The sequence below is a fragment of the Varroa jacobsoni genome, unplaced genomic scaffold (genome assembly GCF_002532875.2).
Source record: "Varroa jacobsoni isolate VJ856 unplaced genomic scaffold, vjacob_1.0 scaffold_300, whole genome shotgun sequence".
Taxonomy (NCBI): Eukaryota; Metazoa; Arthropoda; class Arachnida; order Mesostigmata; family Varroidae; genus Varroa; species Varroa jacobsoni.
Genome location: NW_019213202.1, coordinates 348,932 through 369,659, shown reverse-complemented (window position 1 = coordinate 369,659; position 20,728 = coordinate 348,932). Strand labels below are relative to the sequence as shown.

Sequence of the window (20,728 nt, the reverse complement as noted above, 5' to 3'; positions counted from 1 at the left end):
TATATATATATGCGTGTTGGCGTGAGGATATCGCGCTTCTATAATAAATTGAAGCAGTTTACAATTTATACAACACGTATAATAATTCGCTACAAGAAAGCATGAATTAACTCGTGCACCTGGACTTTTTATCGCTAGTATCTAGAAGTTTTCGTCCTTTACCTTTAGGGAACGGCTGTTTCGCAACCGTTCGTTTTGTTTCTAATGGCTTTTGTTGTTGGTTACATATCGTACTTGATGTTGGGCCTCCGCCACCACGAACAACCGTCGACAGTGGCTTCTCTAGCAAATTTTCACCGGTTCTAACGTTAATCACCCGTTTAAAATACATAGGAGAAATGAACCCTCTACTGTCACCAGGGGATAGTAAAATACCATTTCTCGAGCGAAAAAATTCGATGCCGTCAAACATTGCGTGCCATACGTTGACGACAATCAAAATCTGTAAGTTTTGTCGTTTGCTGGCTAGATGCGGGTTAGACAGGTCGGCCTTCCCGTCGGGCACCATGTGAATGTGGTTTCGCCTCATACGACTCAAACCCTCGCGCCGGATGGCCATCCTAAGGATAATAGTAAAAGAGATAACTTAAAAACGGAAGTGAAAAATAAAATAAGCAGGAATTCAGTTACGTAAAAAAACGAGCACGAATGTAGAAGTAAAGAATAAGAGTCTTAAATTAAGCTTTTCATTTAGCGTATGGACATGATTGCACTTTGTTTACCGACGCGTACCACGCGCTCGAAGAAGTTCTATGAGTAGCTTCTGTGATTCCATGTTCCCTTGTGATTTTCTGTAGAAGCGTGCCGTCATCTTCGACCGGAATTGTGTGCCCATGGTTAGCACGGATTTGTAAGACACCCGTGTGGGGATCCTGCCTGAGTAGGTAACGCTGTTTTGCGTCCTGGGCGACGATTCGTCTGAGATCTTCTACGTTGCATTTGTCACGAAAACGTCGATGTTTCAATAATTTCTCCACATCAATGAAACCTAAACCGTCAAAGATATCAAAGCGTAAGTCTTTAAAAAACTTTTCAAGGTTTTCGTTAATTAAAAATCTTATTCAGCCGAGCTGGAAAATAAACTTGCACATGGTACCGGTTCATGAAAATAAGCAACCGTCGTTTAAAGACTACTCGTTAATAATGAAAAAAAAACTAGAATCTTGGATACATGAATGGGCTAATTTAGATCGTTAATTCATTTTATTATGAAAGCCATTCGATTCAACAATACATTGTCATTTATTCGCAAATAATTGACTAAATGACAGTAATAAATCCATAACCATATATAAAATTTAACTTATCTTCCAAAAAAGATCCATTGAATTCGCCGACAAAAAAATGTACTTATGCCATCCCTAATTTAAAAAACATTGTTTCATAGTTCATGGAAATACTCACAAAGCAATACAAAAATAATACAGACTTGTCATAAAAATACTGAACGTTTTCAAGCCAAAATTAACAAAATTTTATTGATTAATTATTTTTTATATTTCTTAAAACACTGTTTCTTACCTAATATGCGCTATCGTTTTGATCGATGACCCTCTACTATCTTTCTGATAGCAACATAATCTTATCACTGTAGAACTTATGCGGTTTTTGGGCGAAAAACATGACTAGTGATTTCTGCATCTTTCCATTGAAACAAAAGTAACACTATGAAGGGGGTTTTGCAAAGACCGAAACAGCCGATTTTCTGATGGTATGGAATCCGGACTATATGGCAAACATATTGGAATTTTCTATCGAAGTTCTTATATTTTTTGTCGGTAGCTAGGTGGTCTAGCACTGCCATGATGGTAGATAACGCCTTTTCTCATCACAAATTCCGATGATCGATTTTTTCAACGGCTTATTGTATTCTCTGTGGTTATTGACAGTGGCGATCTGAATTAATCACTTTGTCAAGTAGCAGCAGCTCACACAATGCCATTAAACGCATAGCGTCAACCTGAGTCAATACCATCATTCTGGACTTTGCAACTTAAAGCATATTTTTTTTATTTGCATTCTCATACAATATCATGTGATCACATCATATCACATGATAGAATGATTTTGCGTCGATTGATGTAGCACCCAAAAATCGAGATTAATTGTAGATAGCTATTTACAAATAATCACAATTGTTTATTAGTAGATGCTTTCTTTGGCGATTTCGTGGTTACCAATGCGTTAGTCATGTTTAAATAGCAAACACGTCATCAGGTTTTTCTGTAGTTGGTCGATAACTATATGGAACACCTTTCGCATAGAAGTTTCTAAAACAACAGCGACAAGACTATCTTGTAAATTGTTCCTTTCGATAACGCATTTTGGCCATAAGCAGCACAAATTTAACGGGCTTAGATAGCACTTATGCCTTTCTACAAAAAATACTTATCTTCAAGGTGCTCTAGTTCAGATTTGAGTGAAGCTATTGCAGCATTTAGTATGTCTACTCCTGCAAAAATCTCAGCTCCTTCATGACACTGACCGAGATGACGTAACTCGCATTACCTGAGATATGTTACTTTAAAGGCATTTAGCTAAAAAAATAGTTTGTTTTTCGATAACTAAATAATATATTCAGTACATTAACTTGATTTTGCATTTAAAAATCAACTATCACTTCTAAACCATGATGTGAATCATCGAATGCTTTTTACTCTGTCAATAAGCCTAGAGCAACTTGGTTGGTTGTTGAGGTTACCAGATATATCAGATGATATTTCCCTGATCATTAATAAATTGTATGAGCACCCCATTTGAGGAGGAGAACGTAACGGAAAATATTTTTAGTTTTCAGTACGCATTTGTGGCACCCAAGTGCGGTTTTTGGACACATAACTGAAACTATTCATTATGCAGACCTCGTTAAAGGCCTGTCTAGTACCAGAAGAGGTACCTCAATTGAAAATTTTAATTAATTGCGGCGTTGTTATAATCAGTAAGGTCGTTATATTACAGAACGATTTATATGCAGAAGTTGCCAAAGGACTCAGCTAAGGCGTATAAGTCCAAGCGAAAACCACAAATTGTTATGTGCGTAATCTGAAAGGACTTCACATATCAGCCACAAAAACGATATAAATATTCTTTTCCCCTATGATCCTTATTTTCTTGGTTTTAGAATACTTTGATACCAGGAAACACGCAATACAAGCACCGCCCTAATTTCGTCTAGGTTGCCCTAATCTAGATCTTAAATTACGGTCCTACAAAACTTCAGGAATCAAATTTGTCAATGACGGTTGTTACAAAATTTTAGTTTTTGTTTTGTTAACCACTCTAGAAGCACTTTAGCTTCTGATACCAAAGAAAGGACCTGGTCACAATAGCTTTAGTCACACCCAGTTTCATAACTAGTTGTTTTATAAGCAGTAATCAGTGGAGAAGGCGCACACTAAATATGGGGTAGGTTGTTACAGTATTGAGGTAGATATGAGTGTTACTCAAATGACATATCACCTAAAACACAGCTGAGAAACGGAGGCGTTATTTCATTAGTATATCAGACCCGGCATATGATAGCTGTTATAGCTTGGAGACGGGGCTGCCGATTTTCAACTTCGTGTGCAATTAGGCGCTAACTTAAGCTGATATCTATGCATCTATTGATTGACGGATTTTCCCTTTGAGTGAGCGCCTTACTTTGGTAGCGTCTTGAAGTTACCGTAAAGAATAAAGCTTGAGTCGACTGTTAGTACTATGTTTTACTGTAACGTGTTGAAATTCACTCAAAATAAAATAATTCCGTTCGATAATCCTAGGTAGGTCTTATGCAAAAGTCGCTTTACCAGTTATCGGTACTTGATCTCAAAGTGATGACCTTGCTAAGCTTGCTAATGTGGCAATGCTGATGCCCACCAGTTGATCTATTCTAATTACAGGGACTAAAATGCACTATACGGAGCCCCTGACAGAATACACTGTCATTGGCAACTGTGGGCTTGAGCGCGAGGACACCTGGAATTAAGACAACCCTTGTGTCTTCATTTACTAGAAGCACTAAGCTGCTTGATATCTTTTAAAGTACCTTTTTACATGCTAATCTCACGGCTTTGATATTAACGAATAATTAGCCAATGGCGAATTTTTTAGCTTTTTTTTTTTTCATTCTTTGGTTCAGTGAATTTAATAAGGTGGTATCGTTCTTCGGATGTCATAATACGTCATAAGACTCATGGGTATTATTGCCTATTCTGCTTGTGAACATTTTCTACAGACTCCTTATACAGACTGACTTGTGGAAAACTCACCTCCTGGTTGGAGCTCGAAGCCGTCACTGTTACCGCCATGTCTCAAAACATAGGCAAGCTGCCTCGATAATCTAGCATCCGATTGGAATCCTATAGGCCGTCCAACCGCATTGAGATAACGGTCTTCGTCAAGCTTCAGATTGTCGAACTCCTTGCAGTAATTATTAACGAAAGTAATATTAATGGGCCGCATAGACGTACTGACCATTGTGTATTGCGCTGCAGAGGTTTTCCTGTTACTTGCTTTATTTTTGATGAGGTTTTATGTGATTTTATGTACGACGTATTAAGTGTTGTTCACACGATTTCGCGACGTAAAGAATGGGTCCTACTGAACAGAAACAGAAAAAATAAAACAAGCATATTTACATAATATGCACGCTGAATGTAGAAAGTTCGATGTCTTTACCTCATTTAGCTTTCGATTAGAAAACGCGTCACTACATATAATTTCAGCATGTTTTTTCGTTACGAACAAAATACGGCACTACTATAAAATACTTTTACTGTGGTACGTGCAGTCTACAGTATCCATTGTTTCCATCGGATCCAAAGTAGATCCACTGACGCACATCTTTCACCAGCTGGGTTCGAATCAGCTGATTCGGGGACATATATACCAATCACTCACACCTCCAAACAAACATGGTTAGAACTTACAAAAAGCAGAATTTTGCAGCATTTACTTCAAACACCGTTTAGAATAGCTGTCCTTGCGAGACATTGAAGATAAATAGGGATGCACTACCTATTTTCTTTTCTGAACTACGTGCTGTGAGCGTTTAAAAACCTTTTCAACATGTTTAGTTTACCTATATGTCGATGTGATATTGTTGAGCTTTTTGTAATGTAACCACTAACCAAAGCGACTATCAACTTATCGTCTGCGTCTCAGCTCCCACTCTAAGAGTGGCTTCGGTATTCAAAACAACGTGAAATTACAACTTTGTAATCTAGCTGCAGCACCTGCTGCTGTTAATGCGCTTAAATCTAAGCATAAAGACAGGCAGTCTCAACCTAATAGAGTATTGAGTTTAATGTACCTGCTCTCAGGTTGTTTAAGTGCGCGCGTTTTTTTTGAATATGCACCGCTATTCTACCCGCTAGAAAGAGAGGAGGATTCAAATGCATAGACTTGCAGTTTCTATTTACCTAAAGCTGGAGGCATTTTTTATATTTGAAATGTATGGGATTATTTTTGTCCTACATCTATTTTAATAATAAAAATAATAATTGCGCAGGCTGTCGGTCTCTCATCCAGCTAACTGTTTTTAACCGTTTTGTGACCGCCCTGTAGACACGCGAATATACTGCGAATATAATTGCTTGACAAACAAATCTAAGATTGCCCGTATAATATTATAACGGGCAATCATACTATACAGACATTGTGAATTTATTGCTCGTCTTCTCATAACTGACTTCCGGCGGATACCCGGGCTCAAATTTTTTTAAAATTTTATTTAGGGCTCAAATAAACAAACCTAATAAATAAATGAAAATATAAGGGAAAGACAAAATTAGTCAAAAGTAGTCTAAAGCTGTCTCTTTTCTTAATTTGCAAGGTGACTTTCGTTTAATCTTCATTCGTTTCGTTTTATCGAATACATGATACTTACAAAGACTTTGCTTAGATAAAGGCCAAATTGGTATGAATGGCATCAGTAATATTAAGGCGACGAGTAGTTAGTCTCAGCATAGCTTACGCAAGCTTGACCATCCGTACGTATCATTTAAAATGCGAGATAGAGACATGCAATCGCGAATGTGCTTCACGTAGAATACACCGTGTCCGGCGATATAATCTGGTAAAAAAACATTTAGCTTTTTAACTAATGCCATATATAACCTCCATAGCTTGCAGCGATATCTACCTAACTGTTAGAATTAATAGCTACAGGGATTTAATATGTAAAAACAATATTTTGAAGATTGGTTTACCCAGTTTTCATGTATTACTTTGATAATAAACTGAGGTTCATTAAACCCTTCGGATATTTTATATATCCATCTATATCCGCTAAGTAAGTGGCGTTTTTCGTTAGCCTTTACGCTTGCAGCGAAAACCTATGCCGAGATTTTGGTCATATTACTAACTCCTATCATTTTACCAAGGCGTGAAATATCTTTTGTGGATATTGGAACTACTATTCATTAATGATTAGTGCAAGCACCACTGGAAAATGCGGAATAATTTTTCACAACGTTCCAGCAGTAATAATTGATTACAGCCGGATGCACACGATAATTCAAAGTTTAATGTCAAAATAATTCTATTTGATCATACACGAATTAACCCTAAATTTAGACTGAATTCGATTTTAAAGCAAGTTCTTTTCCATAATGTCTAAGAAAATATTCTTTTAAGAGATTTACTTTAAGAGAACTTGGCGGTATGGAAATAACAGACAGTCGTTAAGGCTTCACGACCTTCATTATATATATTACATTATGATGATGATGTGCCCAGAAACTTCATTTGTGAGTCAGAGAGCTCTCTATTTGAAGCAAGCTAAATATATCAAAAGAAAACAGTGGAAACATATGACTGTTTCTTCGGTTACGCGGACAGTGCCCGCTAAAATCCTGACTGCCAACTTAACAAGGCGCAACGGCAATGTGACGAACTGAAATGCACACGGGACGAAAGAGGTAATTATACCTATCAAATATAAATGTTGTTATATTGTCGTATACGGTCTATTAATAATATAATTAATAACCTAATTAACTTTCATTGTACAACAATTAATGGTAACATCCATTACTTAATAGTATCGGTATGAATCCTACAGAATATGGGAGACTGTCGCCTAAAGCGCGGTCATACATTATCAAATTAACACAAATTATTTTAAGCGAACTTCCTCAACCCAATTTCTACTATTTGATGTTGTTATCAAGTCCGATCGAATTTCGCACTCGAAATTCGTTTTGTTTACTCAAATCTCGCACTGCCATTTATGTCAGTAGTAAATAATAAAGTAAAAAGTAAAGTAGCAAATTTTCTTCTAGGTCCTACTCTCACTCACTGAATATCAATTATTTATAAAGTCAAAATCGTACATCACGTAAAAATATATGAAAGCTCGCAACCCACGTTAAATAAGTTAGCCTATTTAAATGGTGCCTGTGGTAAATGGACTACAAACGGTTTAGGTTACAGAATCATAATGATACCGTTAAGCATAAACTGTCAAATAACAGGTTCTTTTTTACTTTAGCTAGTTTAATAGACAAATAAGCTTAATACAACTTGATATTTGTTTCAGGTGCCTACTCTAAGTAGTTACAACTGTACAGCATGGAAAAGATACAGATAACGACTAACGTACTGGCATAACAAATGACTGGACTATTCTGGGTCTGGACTGGAAAATTATGCAGCAGAGGATCTGAATCAAAACAGAGAAAAATACAACTGCTCTCTATGTTTAATTACAGCCATAGCGAGGTGGTGCTTACCTAACTCCAGTGTTTGCGATAATTCTAACACATATCCTCTGGATTACAAACTACCAACCGAGTGAGTCAGAAGCTTTCACCCTTAGCCCTGTTCTTTCCTAAATAAAACTCTGAATTCGTTGTTACATCAGCGCGTTACCACGCTGACCATTAGCTGTATGTGTAGATAAGACCTTGTCTGCTACCATGCACGGCAGTTCAACATGCGGTTTCTACTGAGTAACCCCGAACTATAAAGGACCGAGCAGGCCGGGGTCTACGTTTGCCGTTCCAACCCTTCGACAGGCTAGCAAGCCAAGTCAGGACTATTTACTGCCCTAGTATATTGCGTTCTCTTTGTTGGCATCTAAGCACCAATAGCAGTCGAGTGCATTTGCACAGACTGGTACGATTTTGGAAAGTTGCCCTATGTGCTTGGTATGGTCAGTAGAGCGCATCTCCACGGGGCGGCACTGTACGGATGACCTCGGCAGAAATTTGGATGATGTCCTTTAAACGTACTGGCGGCGTTAGTATGGCTTTAACATGCACGCGAAACAGAAATGTGAGAAGTAGCCTCAATGACAACCAGGGGGTAAAAGTTGGGTGATCACGCGATGAACGAAGGTGAGGTTATAATATGTAATATCTGTGTGCACATAGTAATCGAGAATACAAATTGTCAAAAGCATAATTATTGAAGGATCAAGAAGATCTCGCAATTTGCTAGATGATGTGGCTAACGTAGTGTCTAGTAATTGGCGATGACGAAACTAGACTTACTCCGTATGGTTTCCTGGGGCCTATCGTTTGCGTAGTATAACATTAAATAAAATTTACTATGAAACTACCACACTACCACACATTTTAAATTTTATTATAATCTAACAGCTAATATAAATACATTTGAATCCTTCGATTAGACTATTTTCATTATCTTTAAAACTGTTTTTTCCTTCTTCCCTTTGGGCCAATAAAAGCAGCCAACTTTCAAGTCCTAATTATAGATACAAAGCTTTTCTGGGCTAGGACACTTGCGTATGAGGTAGGAAGTTTGGCATTTCCGCATACGGTTTATTACTTCTAAAACACAATGAACGGCACCAAAGTTCCATATTGACTTTGAAGATATTATTCCGCTTAATAATTACCTCTTAATGATAATAATGAAATATAATAATAAATAATGAAATAATGAATGATCTCTACATGCTAATTAACGTTATGGTAAGATGGTATATCATTTTCTGTGACTCATGGCATTGTTGTCGTATTGTCGATTATTATACATTTGATATTATAGTTTCCCAGAGGTTGCACGTAAATCAGTAGGCTCTCGATAAAACCGGTGTGATGTATATGTACGTTTATACATCTATATGTAACCCGGTGATACTGACTGATCTTCGTGACTAGTAGCATGAAATTGATTTGTTTAGGTTATGTGTTAGAAAAGATCTTAGGAATTAAAAAGAAACCATTAGACAATCTACTCTTCAATCGAATGTAACGAAAAAGATATATTCGAATGTAAGCAGATTGCACTAGCAGACCAGATATATATAATTGACTTTTCATCTTCTTATTGCTTTTAAGTTTACGTGAATTTTAAAACAAACAAAACAACAAAAATATCATTGGTCTATTAAATTTGTTTATTAAACAAATGATACCAATAGGAGTTATTATTAGATCGTAGAACAAGTGTACCCTCGCCCGATGCTAGGCGAATATTCTTAGATGTTCAGCAGGCACAATCAGCTATTTCATTTACTTTAAGTGCATTTAGACAAAGTAACAAAGACATAGCAACCCATAAAAAAGTGCATATACGTCCCACGTAGAGAAGATATTATATCTCGAAAGCTTGACCCACGCATATAGCAACCAATGCACGTTACGAAATACACGGCTATTAATGATTTTTGAGTTGAGAGGAGGCTTGACTCTTATATTAACGACAACTAGCGATAAACTCACTTGTAATGTTTTTCATTAAATGGCACTGCGTAAGCAAGTCTCCAAAAGCTTGCACACAACGGGTAACGAAGTAAGAAAAAAACGGTAATGTGTTTCAGTAGTAAGTACAGGCCAATTTCTTATATCCAAGAAAACTAAGCATCTTTCAATTTACAGTAATTTGTCGTTCAACGCCCCGATCATTGGCATGGATCTGGACATAATACATTCATGCATCATAGTGTTCCTCATTGTAAGTGTAGGAATTATTATCAACAATCAAGGAAATCGATCATGTCTTCATGCGTTACCGTTACGCCCCATCAGTGAGGCAGCTCCAGAGCAGATAGAGGCAAACACGTCCAATACAATCTTCGACTCAAGAAAGCTAGTTGGACGTCGCCTCGACGACGAAATAGTCCAGTGCGGGCTCGTTGGCTGTTTGACGTAATTGACCAAAAAGAGTTTTTCCACCATACAAGCAGAGCATCCCGGTGAGCGCAAAATATCGCTGTCCGGAAGGATACCTTTGATGGCCTTTTAGAACGTGAATGGGACGGTAGAGATTGTCTATATTATGTGGTATTTAAAGTTATTATCACGGTGAAGGCCCGGTGTGACGATACTCAACGAAAGGCCAACAATGACACGGCGACTATTGCCGGTTTTAATGTGTTGCGCCCCACTAATAAGCCCAGGATAGCCCATTTAGCTTATCAATTCGATAAACGCGTGACAAAAAATCGCAGTGTCCTCGTTATGACTTTGGCGAGGGTACATTCGATGTGTCAGTACTGGTTATTTCTGACGACGAGTACAAGGTTGTCGCAACACAGCTTCATGGTGAGAATTCGAACATCTTCATGCCTGACTATGCGTAGTTAATGACGCGACGGCGTTTTGAAAGTCCCTGCGAGAATGATTTCAATTTGCCCCTAAATAGATCCGGAGGCTGTCACGTATTGGGCTGTAATTCATATAGCCGCTCTGTCATCATCACTTCAGCCTCGATTATTCGTTGATGTTACTTCGTATCGAGACTGCAGGGCGCGTGACGGTGATTCTCGTCAAACGCAACCCCTTAATTCCCGTTTGTCGTTCCTAAGTTCTCTGCACTTCCAGGACAGTTAGCCAAAGGTCACTATCCAGGCTTACAAAGGATAGTGCGCATTGGCTATAAAACAATCTGCTCTATCGAGCATCTAGTTTGTAGCTGGAGAAAAGCCTCCAATCGAGGTAGCCTTTAACATCGACCCAAACGGCATGCTAAACGCACCTACCATCAATAAATCTAGTGCCTAAAGCAACATACAGCCACCATTAAGACATCGATAATAACGTCCGGAAAGTTGAGATTTACACCGTATACGAGCGGCGTACCCATCTTAGAAACGAACCTAAGAGATTTTGTTTTCAAGTAATGGCTGCATTCGAAAAGGTGCACAATAGAATAAGAAACGACTCTGGATGAGTTCCTGAAGGCCTTTGCGTGAGCTGCCATTAATGAAATCGTCGATGTTACACCGTATGACAAGCGTCTCAAAGCAGACGTAACGAAGTTTCTAGGCCAACTTTGTTTTCTATTAAAAAAAAAATCGGTTTACTGGACAATAGTACTGCTACAGACCGTTTAAACGAGAATGACACACGTGAAGTCTATGATCGATTCGAACAGAACAAACCAAGCCGCACTCCAAATATATCTCAATTAATTTGTATCAATTGAAAATGAATACATAAAACAGATTGAGGCTTATTCTACTAACGACAGTATATGTGCGTTTATAATAATATTGGTATATATACATATAACTAGATACCTTTGAAGCATATCAATCGAACTATATTTATATAAAGTTCCATTTATTGCTCAATTGCTATTCGCGCAGAGATACCAAATCCTGTGTTTTGTAGTGCTTCTTGAGAAAATGAATTCGGAACATTCATCGCTAGACATGTGTAGTTACAGGCCTTTATCTCAGAGTCTATAATGTACATGTCATTCGACTTATCTGAAAGTGGCTTATTGGGTCCTAAGTTTTTGCTGTTATGATTGATTATGGACGTAAAATGTTCATATACGATATTTGCATGACCAATGAATTTGATTTTTCGTAAATGAATAATGATGGTAATAAGGATGGTTTATCTTCAATAGACTATCCGCACTGCATGCTTTTTATACTACTATAATACTAAAAAGGTATATTACAGATCTTTACTTTACTAATATTTTACATCTGTTGTTTTGGTCATGAATTATGATGCACATAATGATGAAATGCCTTGACATGCAGCAATTAAAATTATGAAGATGAAAATAGATTTGTGTATATATATATATATATATATGTTAATTAGCGTGAACTAAGGAGAAAATTAAAAAAATATCTATTCATAATATAACTTACTATGAAAGCGGGTAAGAGTGGCTCTTCCATCATACAGACGAAAAAGTTTTACTACTAACCTAAGTACGAGATAAAGAAGAATTTTTTAGTTGCTGAAGAAAGATCAGAAATTGCACCAATTGATTAAATGTAAAATCTAGTTTATTCTATGCAATAAAGGCTTATTAGTTTCATCTACAGCTGGCCATGTGCATTCCTAGCCTTCAAATACCCCTGCCTTTCTTCAATTAAACCTATTTTCATTGATGTATGCCCCAACCGTCTTAAGTCCCCTAACTTAAAAACACAACTCTAGTATTTAAATAGCTTGACCAAACACTGCAACAGCCTATATTACTTTCTCCCCCAGATGCAACTTTCGCTTTAATGTCATATATGCCAACTTCTATCGTTTCTTGCCACCGGCCTTCACTTTGCTCTTCATTTTGGCCTTCACCTTAAGCTCTCGCTTGACCTGCTGCTCCTCTTCGAGCACAATCGACGAATCATCATGTCGGTGGAAGTCCTTATCGTAGACCTCAACTGGCAGCGGGTTCTCCGGATCAGGATAGTATGTTGGGAATGGTGGTGGATTCTCGGCTGTCGGCGCTTTCTTACCAAACAACGAATCGTAGATATAGACAAATGCATTCGTGGGACCGGGCACTGCTGGTCCGTGCACCCAAATGACGTTATGCTGGTGATTGATTCGCCAGACTTTCAAGCCAGCACAGAGCTTTCGCTCATTTCCCTCGTGGCCAGGCATCTTTCGACCTTTGAGGACACGGCCTCGACTGCCCATAGAACCAGCTCTATTGTGACTTTTTGTACATCCGTGCGTAGCGCGGTTACCTTTCAAACCCCATCGTTTGACGGCTCCCATAAATCCTTTATCAATCGTCTTTCCGTAGACATTCACCCAGTCGCCGGGACGGAAATGTCCGGCAAATAATGGTGTGCCGGGTTGAATCGCAGCGCTATCCGAGATCAGAAATCTAGTAATTTTTTTTTTCGGCATACAGCCCGCTTTTTTGAACAAATCGAGATACGCCTGCGTATATCTGAACGGCAAACGTGAATCGGCGCCAACGATGAGTGCGCCATAGCCTCTGGACTTGAAGCCGAATCGGCTGTGAGCAAAGTCCTCTGATTTGATAAAGTCAAGAACGTTTTGGTCGCATACCTGCAATAGCGTGCTAAGTACTCGCTTGCCATCGTTAGTCCACATCGGTTGGACACCAATCTTTCGCGCGATGATGCCTGTTCGCCGAACGCCTTCCGTCCATTGACCCAGTGGCCATGGTTCCTCCCGCAACGGGGACTCGTTGGGTGCTACGATACGAACGTCAAATATCAAATTAGGCCGAACACGAAAGGAGAAACATATTAGATGAAGTGATACCAAAAAAGAAAGAAAAACTGAGCGGGTCAATGCGAACTAACAAGCAACAGTTTTTACGACTCCGAAGCTACCTTGCCGCCTTCCACTATTACTCTGTCACTTAGATATATATAAGGTTTAAAGATAACTAAGCTGCAACTATACGGAGCTAGTTAATACGACTGTTGGAGGCATTTTTGGCGTTTTTATATGGAGCAATTCGATTCACACTAGTTCTATAACTAGTAATTAGAGCTTATTACATGGGCCTATAACACGTTCGAATTACTGTTCAACGTGTTACGCTAGGTGTATGGAGAGCAGAAGGCGATTCAGTTATATCGCTCCCCTCAAATAATTAGTTCAGTGCATGAGCGAATGACGTATACAATATGGTAAATGCGATTCACTTGATACGATTCTGCGGGACGTTTCGAGAATCCAAAGACGTTTCTCTATAAATCTGCAGCAACAAGCGTGGCCCTGCTATAAAGCCGCATTGGCCGGACGTGTAAAATAACATGACAAGTCCTTACCAAGATATGTTTTTTGTGCCTCTTCTAACAAGAAGCTTTTGTTCTCTTTTGTAAGGTAGTCTTCATAGTCGCCCTCTGCCCGATGTTTTCGGACCCACCAATGAAATGGGTGAACCTTACGACGCTTCGGCTTTGTGCTTTTCCCACGAACAATCAGCTGCTGCTGAGTTGCACCTAGCTGAATAGGTATTACTTCTGCAAGTCAGATTCAGGACATAACGTAGAAAAAAAAAGTGGTCGAATTTGCAATTAATTGAAATGTTAACAAGAAAGTGGCTAAAAAAATTGACATATGGGTCACATGTATAATGTCGAAATAAGTTAAGCAAACAATTTATGAAAATCATAGTAATACGTCTATTAAGGTCTTCGGTGTTTACGTTTTCCGTACGCAAAGTACGGTACAGTACCAAATGTAAATCTATAATATGGCTGGCAAAGATCAAAAGTATACTAGCATGTTAGATTGTTTGGCACTGCTACCGTCGATTCTACTCACGTTCTTATTATGACTGTTCACTTTAAAGGAAAGTGAACAGTCATAATAAGAACGACTTATCTAACCGCTTCGATCTGCAATACTTTTTTAGTCTTTTTAAGTAAAGACTGCTGCCATTATTATAACAAAACTGTAATAATCGAATGCTCTAAACAGTCAAGAAGCCAACTGTCCCTGGAGGAACGGGCTTCCAATATGAATCAACCTATTTCCAGTACCGAAACCAATTATCAAACAAATATATCAGACTTTGCTATTACACGATGACCTTAGTATTATTTCTGCTTCGAATCCATTCGAAAAAATATCCCGACCGACACACCTATGGCAGGGGCTGTATACCGTTGGATGCTGCCAGAATAGAAGGAAGTACGACACACACGAGCCAGTAATCCCGACATAACTAAATCTTCTATCAACAGGCCTGCTCTGTTTTAATGCACTATGCGACTAGCTCCATGGGATAGTTCAGCGGTTTCCTCATTGGCCCATTTAAAACACAGATACAACACTGTGTGTTCTGTTTACATGATTAGATGTACGCCAGATCCAGCGAAACGCTGGGCCGACACCGTTGTCGCATCTAGCCTTTACACTACGATCTATCAGTACCGTTCTTGCATCTAGTCAACACACCTCAGCAAACAACTGGAATAGTCGCTTTGCGACATTGAAACCGCTAAGCCTAATTGACGAATTATTACGAATTTCGATCAAGCTAATGCATTCTGTCCAGCCAAGCTATAATTATTCTGGATGATTTTGTCACATCAAGGTCCTATCAGTAGTTTCATGCGGATCAGGCCGCTCCGACAGAAGCCGAAAACACGCCCCTGGCACCATTGTTAGCTAGGCTTCGCGGTGTGAGGACGTAGAACTCCGGCGACGTCTAATTTTTCCACTAAGGATATGATCTTTATTCCATCGCCTTTCGACGCCAAACCCAACCGATCCGTCTTCCCTGACCAAGATCTCACCGTTTCTGACAAATTGCCCCTGACCTGCGTCCATTTACGGAGTCGCCCTACACGTGATCTGGGCAAGCGGCCGCGAGCCACGCAGCCCATACCAATCAGCGCATTCGGGCCCATAAAGCCAGCTACGACAAACAACCCGTATAGCAGCAGGCGAGCTGTGAACGTCTAAGGATAGTGGATTCTATTAACCATATCGTAGGAAATCCAAGAAGGTGTACTTTTGTCGTCGCTATCGACTTCCTCCGCTATCATAGACGAACGCCATTACAACCAAATTGTGATACTGTTTGAGAGTTCGTTCAGCGACGAAGCGTTGCAAAAACGATCGTCGTATAGTGAATGTTGCAAACAAATCTCGGATACAGCGGCGCTGCAACCGGAGTTTAGCGATACGTAACTACAGGTTTCTAGTACATTTGTGAGCGATCAAAAAAAGGAAAAGCTGAACATTCAAAAAGTAAGTTGAATTCGAGAAATTTGTACTGCTGATGCTATAATACCAAAAAAACTGATTTTTTTTACTACTATTACAATGTTTTTAGGTGCGTTATCGTATTGTAGCAACTTCGATGGGCCATATTATCTAAAGCGTACAGTTTGGTGTAGTAGATATCGTTTTATGTTTGTGCGACAATATGTACAATATGTTTGTACTGCCGTGAGGAACAGAAATAATGAAAATGAAGTTGTTTGCTTTGGGTCATCCGTTGTTTATCGTATAGCTTAAATTTCGGGTCCTCGACCTTCCCCCCCCTCCAATGTAAGCGACAGAAGAAGCGTCTTCCAGCTCAGCTGGGCTGACTCCTGAGATCGTGTTTTGGTCGATTTCGCTCGATGTGTGTGCGGGTCTATGAGTGTTTCGAAACATCTAATGAATTGTTCAAGAACACTGATAAATCTCGTCACAAGCTCTTTATGAGAGTTCTTCATTATGGCTCATCTCATACAACCTGAGTACGCCCGCTCCCCGTATACCTGTATTCTTTGAAGATGAATTACTTGAACCGGACATATATATACCTCCGAAGCGTTGAACTAAGGCTATGGCCATAGGCCTCAGCTGCTTACACGATGGGTTCGAGCAAACGTAACAGCGAAATGAACGGCGAAGCTAGCAGTGTCAACAGCAATGCCGCCACCGTCGCCGCCGCCGTCGCTCCTAAGCACCTTATCTAGGTCCGATGACCCCGCAGTTCTCGAAGGCTCCAAGTTGCTTTAGGTATTTTATACTGTTGCTGATACGGCTGGTCCTACCGTCGTCAGAATTGTTTAATCAAGAGGATTTGAGAGAGTCAAATTTTGATTGATAATAATAATGCTTAGTTAAAAAAATATGCTATTCTTCGCTAGATACCAATAGCGACAAGGAGATTCAATATAGAAACGGAATGGAGCGAACACAATCAACAAACCCAAGTCCAGTTGGACGGAAGCAACAGCTGGAACAACAACAACAGAGACAGCAGCAGCAGCAGCAACAACGAAATCTGCGAATCGAACCTAACGATTCCTCACAGTTATCGCCATCACACAGGTATCGTTCGCTGGTTAAGTATTCATCAACAGGGTATTTCAGCACCTGTCGAGCATCGTTCGGTAATACCTAGACCTAAGGCAACAGTCAAATGCAAACAAACCGTCGTCGACCATTTTGGCTCATGATGTTGTTATTGCTATTAATTGCAACGTTGGTCGTTTAACCGATGCTACGCCTATGGTCCGTGATACTATACGCGGTGTGTGAGGTTTGCGCGTACTCGCTGTCCGCCGTATTACCGCCGCGACTGCCACTGGTGGTGCTGCTGCTCCGCTGCCAGCGATACCAATGGTGCCTTTTTTTTCAAAGCTGCGGTGGTATAGTTGCAGTTATTACTGGTGCTTGCTTTCACCGTGGCCTTTTTGCTCTCTTACCTAACAGTGTTTTCGTGCCGCCTTGTGATTGTTTCTTTTGTGTGTTTACTACCTTTTTTTTGTGCGCGTGCTGAGCACATATTAGTAGTATATAATATTAGGTGGTATTAGCGGCTTCGAAGCTTAACCCGAAGTAAATATTGTTTAGATTTTTAAAATAACATTACCGAACTGAGTATATTGCTATCTTGATTGATGACCTCTTTCCATTGTTCGTCTCAGAGCATAATCTCCTATCACTGTAGATCTTCTAGAATTTTTGGACGATGGATAGTGGCAACTGATTTCTGCATGCGTTTACTGTCGTATGTGATATACTTTTGATCATCCGTGATCAATCGCTTCGAAAATTGTCCAATTTACGTTTCTGTAAAGTTTCGAACGGTGAAACGAACAATTGTGACATAAGTAGGCCCATCATCGTATCGATTTCGAGGAAATAACTATAACGAGTGGTTATCGGATGCAGGCGAGGTGATGCCGACGTTGACCTCAAAACAAGATTGCTAATACAGAAACAGAAAAGATATTACGCTCTAATAATAACAATGAGGCAGCTGTGCGTCTAACGAATGAATAAACGGGCAAAGCGGGAGGTCGAGAAGTATTCGAATATTCCCAACATGCCGTTTCAAATTAACATTAGTTTGGCGACACGGTATACACTTATGTGTGAGGGTAAACTATTGAGCTGACCTAATTAGCCTATGAAGGAAGTATACAGGGGTGGATGAAATTGTTAGCGAGAATATCCGTGTCACTAGAACGAACGCTTTCAAGCGAAGATTAATAAATGCTGCTATATATATACTATGCAAATAAGCATAGTACCATTCGTTCGTACGGATGCGAGGCTATCCGGTGGTCATTTCTGTCGTGGTTTCCGTGTCCGTACTTCAGTAGTGCTTAATAGATGCCCTCGTTGTAGATGTCTTTAGGCCACTAATAGACCTGTTTTCGATGTTTGTTTCGAAATTTTTCATCTTTTCCGGGGTTGCATATGGTGACAAATCAGCTTAGAGCGCTATCCTATACATTTTTCACAATAACTGCTCATTGCTGAAGATGAAAAGCCCTTGAAGGAACGCCTATGCTGTACAGGATATTGGGCGTGTCAATTTCGTGTTGATTATAATTACAGCATTGCAAATACAAATGTTTTTGTTCGGGTAGTACGAAAGCCTCAATGATATTGAGGAAGTATATGATGTTCTCAAATATTTTCTCACAGAAGCCCGCGCATTTCGACTGTATTTGTTGTAGATTGTTGCTGGCTCGTTCATATCTTAAGATTATGTTGATTATACGGTGACTCCACTGGCCAGCCACCTTTTTGAGCGTATCCACTAGGTTGATTTTTTTGTTCTACTGTAGCCCGACTCCGACGCAATCCATGAGCTTCTTGTTCTAAACAAAAGTGTTGTACAGTAACAGTCCTTTAACTTGTCACTCAACTAGCCTAAAACTTATAGCGCGCTTACATTAGAGGCGAGCTTTACGTATCATAATAATAATAATAATAATAATAATAATAATAATCAGAATTCTGCAAAATACTAGTTCTAGTGAATGGGGTAATCTAGTGACCGAAACGGCCCTATCATGATTAGTGAGACCCGATTACATCAGTATGATTATGATGATAATAATTCTTATCATTATTGTAGGCTACTAAAAGCGGTGAAACGTGTGCTCGGCACCATTCTAAAGTTGTATCGAAAAAACCTGGGTCACTTTGAAAAAGGCGTCCGCAAAATATTGAGCGTTTAAAATGATCGGGCTCCCATGTTGTTAACCTCTAAAGCGGGAACACTTGTCTCACGGTGTACTATTTATTTGCATACTCTGCCGTTGTACTTCGATCTTGTTGACTTTTTTGTCCATATAATGCGATGGCGTCTCAGTAGAACTTGAGACTCAATGACTATTAGAACATATTCGTAGTACAGCCAGGCTAGCGAGATCAGGGTCAGCCATCGATTTCCACCATCGAAGAGAAGATAAACCCGAGAATTTGATGCGTATGATAACGGTAAAAAAACTCAGCGCTAAACCGCGTTCGTAGTAGTGAATGATGAAGCAAGCGCCATCTAGGGATCAGTAAATTGTCAAGCAACAGGAGACACTTCCGTTAACTGTGAAACATTCCTCCCAGAAACGATTTCATTACACACAAGCTTGCTAACCGAATAGAAGTTTGATGCTTGTTTGCCAATTTTGAGGATTTGGTTCTGAGGAGCACCATCCTCAGCAAAGTTGGTCCGACTCTATACATAAGGAGCAGATACTGAGACCTGCTTAAGATCTTTAGCATAAAGTGTACCTATATGTAGTATACGGTATTTGTGCACGATAATATCTACGTTGATAATAACGGCATCAGCTTTGAGATGATTTCGTGACAAAGTTCTAACTAACAACAGCAACGGCGGATCGGGTTTTCAGAGGTTGACTGACTCTTTCCAAGTACGCGATCATGTTTCAGATAGTTTCAGATGTAGCAGCAAGATGTCGACACACACATACATGTAAACGAATTTTATATTGACACGCTGAAATTACAGTGAATTACCTAGCAGTATAAGGTTCGGTCATATCCGTCAATGGGCAGTCCACCTGCCCAAAGGCAATTTTGTAATTTATGGCAAAATTTGGCCTAAATGTGGCTCCTCCGGACCTTACTTAGATAATTCAATAACTTCGTTTATCAACAGTCTGCCTTAAAACATTCTGTGGATAGCAGAGAATCCAAATTGCTTCTGTGGCCCTTTCAAACAAGAATGCTACCACTTTGCCACCTCGAAGGCCCGCTCTTTTATTATAATCACCATTACTACCACGAATGATTATTTCATAATCAACTACGCAACACCAGTATGCAGCATTTGTAGCAGTTCTCAAAGTACAGGTTTTTCCTGCTTGACCGACAAATCCAGCAACACTCACCATACGCTCAAGCAGGTGCGGCAGCCTGCCAGGGTATTTTCGTGCCTGTTTGTGCCTTAGTTGGTGGGCTAAGTTGAGCTCAGCCTGGCGCTCATTCATTATATTGTATATCCGTTAGCTTTACCTCAAGGCAGAGCCCTGCACGAAGAAGTGGCTATACAACACACACACACACACACACACGTTCACATGCACACATGCACACACACACTCACACACACACGTTCACATGCACACACACACACACGTTCACATGCACACATGCACACACACACACATGCTTACATGCACACACACACTGCGACACATGCACACACATGCACAGACACGTACACACACACACACACAGTCTGACACATGCACACACACACACGTACACACGCACACACATACTGAGACATGCACAGATACACGTACACACACTAACACATGCAC

At 39.7% G+C, this 20,728-nt stretch overlaps 3 protein-coding genes across 9 annotated transcripts in view; 1 reads left to right on the top strand and 2 right to left on the bottom strand.

The window, feature by feature from the left end:
• Tpt (tRNA 2'-phosphotransferase) lies at positions 1 to 5,150 on the bottom strand (the record flags this gene model as incomplete). Of its 6 annotated transcripts, none has more annotated exon segments than XM_022830890.2 (4): positions 1 to 560; positions 733 to 988; positions 4,251 to 4,578; positions 5,063 to 5,150. In XM_022830890.2, coding segments are annotated over 3 exon segments (918 nt in total). In that variant the 5' UTR covers positions 4,459 to 4,578; positions 5,063 to 5,150.
• A 7,037-nt stretch (positions 5,151 to 12,187) lies between these two features.
• On the bottom strand, positions 12,188 to 15,007 carry mRpL3 (mitochondrial ribosomal protein L3). The gene is made up of 3 exons (XM_022830889.2): positions 14,782 to 15,007; positions 13,961 to 14,155; positions 12,188 to 13,375 (listed from the first exon to the last, which is right to left on the bottom strand). Exons 1-3 carry the CDS (start codon positions 14,858 to 14,860, stop codon positions 12,450 to 12,452), a joined length of 1,200 nt encoding a protein of 399 aa, XP_022686624.1. The 5' UTR covers positions 14,861 to 15,007; the 3' UTR covers positions 12,188 to 12,449.
• Positions 15,008 to 15,094: 87 nt separating this feature from the next.
• LOC111259152 (protein max) overlaps positions 15,095 to 20,728 on the top strand; it is a 15,311-nt gene continuing 9,677 nt past the window's right edge. Inside the window, exon 1 of one of the 2 annotated variants that reach the window (XM_022830901.2) lies at positions 15,095 to 15,893. The gene's annotated coding sequence lies outside the window, so the exon portion shown is untranslated. Of the gene's footprint in view, positions 15,894 to 16,797; positions 16,971 to 20,728 lie in introns of those variants that run through there. The other variant, XM_022830902.2, reaches the window with a different exon arrangement.